Source organism: Bidens hawaiensis, unplaced genomic scaffold (genome assembly GCF_021521415.1).
Source record: "Bidens hawaiensis isolate Kalapana, Puna unplaced genomic scaffold, B.hawaiensis_p1.1 tig00013745_1, whole genome shotgun sequence".
Taxonomy (NCBI): Eukaryota; Viridiplantae; Streptophyta; class Magnoliopsida; order Asterales; family Asteraceae; genus Bidens; species Bidens hawaiensis.
This window is the reverse complement of record NW_027492170.1, coordinates 180,234-186,422: the sequence shown is the minus strand read 5'-3', so window position 1 is coordinate 186,422 and position 6,189 is coordinate 180,234. Positions and strand designations below refer to the sequence as shown.

General features: G+C 34.5%; 1 protein-coding gene across 1 annotated transcript; it reads left to right on the top strand.

The window, feature by feature from the left end:
- The first annotated feature begins 238 nt into the window (after positions 1 to 238).
- Positions 239 to 4,617, top strand: LOC143544777 (cinnamoyl-CoA reductase 1-like). Its single transcript, XM_077036793.1, has 6 exons — positions 239 to 359; positions 2,192 to 2,365; positions 2,474 to 2,655; positions 2,993 to 3,155; positions 3,356 to 3,545; positions 4,383 to 4,617. The coding sequence occupies exons 1-6, from the start codon at positions 239 to 241 to the stop codon at positions 4,519 to 4,521; spliced, it is 969 nt and encodes a 322-aa protein (XP_076892908.1). The 3' UTR covers positions 4,522 to 4,617.
- Positions 4,618 to 6,189: the final 1,572 nt, after the last annotated feature.

Below are 6,189 nucleotides of genomic sequence, written 5' to 3'. Positions count from 1 at the left end.
ATAAAAGTTATACCGGCTTAACATATAAAAAATAATAGTCAAACTAACTGATCATAGACTCATATTATGGTACTTAAAAGTAAAAGTTGTTGTGCCACCACGTGGTCCACATGTAACCCAAAAAAGAAAAAGAAATGTCCATGCGGCAATTATAAGTCGAAGAACAGCACATGAGGCACCCAGTTAGTCTACACCTGTTGTTGCATTAAAAAAATTGAAGAAAGAGGTTCTCAATCTCATGGCGGCTGAGAAGGGAAGAATCGTGTGTGTGACAGGTGCAGGAGGCTTCATAGGATCATGGTTAGTTAAGCTTCTGCTTGCCAACAACTACACTGTTCATGGCACCGTCAGAAATCCTAGTAAGTCATAATTTCTTACTCGTTATATATTTTAATTGATTGCAGAAATTGTTTATGTTTTTAGTTTACTTCCTGTTGTGGCATGCTCAGTAGTTATGCTCTCAAATTTATGTTTTAAGAAAATTGCATCCATTAGCTTTTTGGGTTGTTGTAAAGGAGGGGGGCTAAACAATTTTGATGATTGGTATTTTAAAATTAGGTGGTTAGGCTATGCATAGTGGGGTGTGGGTTGGGACGAAAAGTGGCGAAAAGGGGTTGGAACGCGCCCCCCCCCCCCACCCGGCCGTTTTTTGGGCGAAAGGGGCGGGGGCGGAGGGTTGTTGTCGCCCAAATTTGTTTAAGAATAATAATATTTTAATAATTTGACCGTTGTCAAACGGTCAACAATAAAAAAAAATAATTAAAACAATATATTATATACCTATATAAACATACACCTTCTCCATTTCATATCCTTCTTCTCCATTTCATATCTATATAAACATACACCTTCTTCAAAAAATCTAGCAAAATGAATCATAGAAACAACCCGAACCAACCGAATTCCGTGGAAGTTACCGCTACCATGAGAGAAATCATCAAAAAACACAAACAGTGTGCCGAGGAACTCAACGATGCCATGAGAGAAACCAACAAACAACACGAAAAGATTGCCGCTATGTAGAAATTGCGGGAAACGAGTAAAGAATATGAATCCCTCAAAGCGGCCGGGTTACACGAAGAGGCCGCATTATTGCAACGACAACGAATTGAAAAAATGCGCGAATGTTTTGGATATTAGTTTTTTTTTAGTTATGCATTTTTTTAATTTTTAGTTATGTATTTTTTTTAGTTATGTATTTTTTTAGTTATGTATTTTTTTGTATTTCTTTTTAGTTTTAATACATTTTTATTTAATTATTTAAATAAATTGGTTTTTATTTGTTTAGTTTAATTATAAAAAGAAAATAATTAAAAGATACTGTGGGTCCAGTTTGTAGCCCTACACCATTACACCCCAAAAACAAATTCTCACCGCGTGCTGACTGAGTGCCACGCGCCGCAATTCGCCCTCATTTGTAGCCCATCCACTACGCATAGCCTTATCAATACCACTTTGTAACTTTAATTAAGTTAGACATTAGGGTCATCTTTGAAAATTTATATACCTCGATCGAGATAAAATTAAAAGCTCGTAGGCCCTAACAAGTAATGGAATATATAAGCTAATTTTTTTTCTAAACGTTGTTAACTTTATAACAAAAAATATAGTAAAAATATATAAATAAAATCAACTATAGTAAATTAGTAATAGACTAATAGCTAACAGCTAACCGATTATTCGTGAAGCTCTCCTAGCATTCTTTACCAAATGGATCATGAATAAAAGATTATATTTGTGCCCGGTAACCTAAACTTTACTAAATGAATTATAAATAAAAAATAATACTTGTGCCTGATAATTTTAAGATGATCAAAATACAATATATTAAAGGATTATTTTTTTTAAATATATACATTAAAAAAATATAAAAAAAAATTTTGGCCCCGAAAGATAATGTACCTCGGTCAAGGGTGCGGCTCACACTGTCGCACACCTCAAGAGCCGGCGCTGGTGGACAATCATTTTATCATTATACCCGTATTCATAATATGGCCTATAAATAGAGGTCTCTTGTGTTAAATATGTTATATTATACAGCAATAAGAATGAACTCTTCCATACTCTTTTCATTATTTCTCTCTATATTCATATACTTTGCATAAATACTTTCCATGTTAGATATACTTTACATTTTGGTGGGATTTTTACAGAGTTTGGTTGTAAGTTATTTTATCACGATTGTTTTCAGAGGACGAGAAATATGGTCATTTGAAGAACCTAGAGAAAGCATCTGAGAACCTGAAGCTTTTCAAAGCTGACCTTCTAGACTACGAGTCCCTTCGTGCAGCCATTTTTGGTTGTGATGGTGTGTTTCATACCGCGAGTCCTGTTCCACCTAGTTCTGTATCCAACCCTGAGGCAAGTTTGGCTCACATATGAGTATGACTTTTGAATTTTGATCTTATTCGGTTTGACTTTTTAAAACCAAAATCTTTACAAGTATTAATTAATAACCTCTTATTGCAGGTAGAACTGATTAAGCCAGCCGTTGAGGGTACACTGAATGTGCTTAAAGCATGTTGTGAAGTAAATGTTAAGAAAGTTCTGTATGTGTCATCTGCGGCTGCTATTGCGTTCATACCTGAAAGACCCCAGGATCAACCAATGGATGAGACTTTCTGGTCTGACCAAGAATTCTGTAGATCAAATAACGTAAGCCACATAATATTTTAGCTTCCAAATTACTAAACTTTTCAAGAATGCAAGATCGATTTTGGACAAAAAGTGCCACATTGAATGGTATTTTCGGCATTTACATTCCACTTTTGTCGCGATACTCATTCTTATATGTTAGGCGTCAATATGGATGGGTCGGGTAATGGGTCGAAGGTGGATTAAAACATTTGTATGGGTTGATTGGAGCGACTAGAAACATTTTTTTTGTCCAAAAATGTTACTTTTTTATATATGATTAATTGATTATAAAAACTAATACATGTTAGGCATTCTAGTATAACTCTTATTTGACTATTGGTATTGTGTTATGCAGGATTGGTATTGTCTTTCTAAAACAAAAGCGGAAAGTGAGGGTTGGGAATTCTCAAAAAGAAATGGTATTGAGTTTTTGTCTGTGTGTCCAACTCTTGTTGTTGGGCCTATGCTTCAGAAGACGGTAAATGCTAGTAACTTGGCTATTATTAAGCTTCTTAAAGGTTTGTACCATTTATATATTGCCCATATGTCTATTCTTTGTTGTTCATATTTCACAATTTATACAGCTTACTTTTTTTAACCACATTCTATTGAACTTGTAAATTTGTAACATTTATGTAACAAACTTTAAAAAGTTTCACTCTAATGTATTTTGGTAGAATTAACCCTCTTTTTAACCATAGTATATACATATGTGCAGAAGGATATGAAGAACTAGAGAACAGGTTGCGGTTTATTGTAGATGTGCGTGATTTAGCAGAAGCGCTGATTTTAGTATATGAAAAACCCGAGGCCAATGGAAGATACATATGCACATCCCACCAGATAAGTTCAAAGGAGTTGGTAGAAATTTTGAAGAAACATTTTCCTGACTACAAGTATCCAAAGAAGTGAGTTTCTTACACACACAATTTGCATAAAACTTATAGCATGTTATTACTGAGGGCCACGGGATCGATTAAACGAACAATAATACGTAAATAACAACAAATATAACATAAACGAATCTTGTATTATTGATTTGTAATTGAAACGGGTTGATTTACAATGATGGTGGTCGGAGGTATTTATACCCACCGGCGGTTACAATATACCGTCGCGATGGTTCGTATAAACGACGCAACCTTCGTTTATTTTCTAACTAATTACAACAATATACACCAACTATTAACTAATTACACTTTGTACCCTAACTTTGTTAACAGAACATTCTAACAAAGTTTATCTATTCTATACTAACATAACGAAATATTTAACGAAACTTTAACGAGATCGATGATTAACCAACAATTACTTTAAGAGTTAACAAGTCCTTATTTTAAACAAAATATAAATATGCATGCGTTTTAGACTAGTTTAGAGTCGTTAATATGCAACGTTTAGTATAGTGACCTACTGACCTTTTCATGTATTTTTAATGAAACAAAATTAGGTTGTCGGACGCATTGTGGTTTTCTATGGTATTAACTCTTTCAAATCAAAATTTTAGGGTTTATATTTTCATTTTACAAGATAAATGGGTTCATATGTTTATTATCTTTGCCATGCCAGCTTTTATGATACAAATTTTCTTTTGATAAAGTTATGGACCCTTGAATGTTAATACCAGAAGCACGAATCATAGACACTTAAGTATTATTCAATTTATGTTCAGCTTGAAATTTTTTGATCTTGTGTGTGTTTCCTTCCCGCCATACTAACTTCATTTTACTTAAACCTGCTGGTAGATTTACCGAGTCGAAAGATAAGTCTACGGTTACGTCTCAGAAACTACAAGAGTTAGGTTGGAGTTACAGACCACTTGAAGAAACACTTGTTGACTCGGTTGAGAATTACGCCCAAACTGGTCTTCTGGGTAAGGATTAAATTTGATCTTATATTCTTGAATTCGGTATACACTTCATACTTCTCTAATGAATTATGTAATAAGATATATCAATTAAAAGTTTGTATCCTTGCAAAAATAAGTTGATGAAACAACTAAAGGTTGATTATTTGTTGGCCAGCTTACACATTTTAACTAAGTCAACTATTAGTAAAAGTTAGTGCATAGACATTTGGTAAATTGATAGCCATCCTGATGGTTGCTTGTGTGTTAGTCATCTTAGATAGTAATACAGAGTCTTTGACCATTTATCAAGGTTAGTGGCGGAGCGGATCTAGGATTTTTCATTAGTGGGGCCAAAATGAGTCACAAAACGGGTTGGGTAAAAAACTAGTCGCATCTCGACAAGCCTTGAGTACAACTGTACAGCCAAGAATTAATCACAATTTAATTCCTATAAAAGCCAATAAAAAATGTATTAGACATCTCTCATAATTCAACAATCATGAAAAGATGTTTCCGAGAAAAGCGAACACTAGATTAAGCCGTGTATTTTACATTAGACTAAGTGTTGTGAACACCAGAGAGCAACACCCATCATCCATGTCACCATTCGGGGTGCCAAACACCATGTTCACCCGGGCGCCACCCCCTTGCTCGCAAAAGTGTTGGCGTCCCCCACCACCTTCCTCTTTCAACTTTGTCGCATGGTGATTGGCCCATTCATATATAATAAATGATGGCGGTACTTTTTGTTAACCAACATCCACCCATAACACATAATCTTAAGAACTAAACCTTTCAATTTCATGTGTGGGGGCTGCTAGAAAAAACAATGAGGGCCTAGTACGATTATGGTTACATTTTACACTTTTGAAAGAAATCTCAGTGCGGGCCTGCGCCCCCCTCGGTTAAGAGTAAATCCGCCCCTGAGCAAGGCCAGAAAGAGTTAATTACTATTATAGTTTTTTTATCATTATGTGTTATCAGTAATATATTGTTATTATTTTTAGTACTTTACTGTAATTGTGGTTTTGGCTCTTTGTGAGTTGTGCCTCATTGTATGTTGTTATTCATATACCCAAACCCGAATGCCTCAACTGAATAACTGAAATATTAATTTTTATTTTTTTCTTAGACCATCCTGTATTCTAGTATGAACTTTTGTTTTGGGATATTTATTTAGTGATATTATTTATATTTTCTATGCTATAAAGTATGAACTTATTTTTTGGAATTTGTTTCATTATGAAAATTTTATATTTTAGATATTTCAAATATTTTATGGAGATGATATGAATTAATTATCTTATTATTTAAATTTGTTGAAGTGGTTAAAACATATACAAAAATGAGAATGGTAAGAAAAATATATATACTGAGAAATCTCGACGGGTACCTTAAACAAGTAGGTATGTCTGATCCTTGACAAGTGTACCTTAAACAAGTGGGTATCTTAGAGGTGTACAAAAAAACTGGTTTGGGACCGGCTTTAGGCAAACCGAACCGGTTTAGGTTTAAAACCGATTTCACCCAAACCGACTCAAACCGCCATTTTCAAACCGGTTTGGGACCGGCTTTAGGCAAACCGAACCGGTTTAGGTCTAAAACTGATTTCACCCAAACTGACCCAAACCGCCATTTTTAAACCGGTTCCCCTTAAGATCTATCAAACCGGTTTTAAAACCTCAAAAGCAACCCCTATCTGG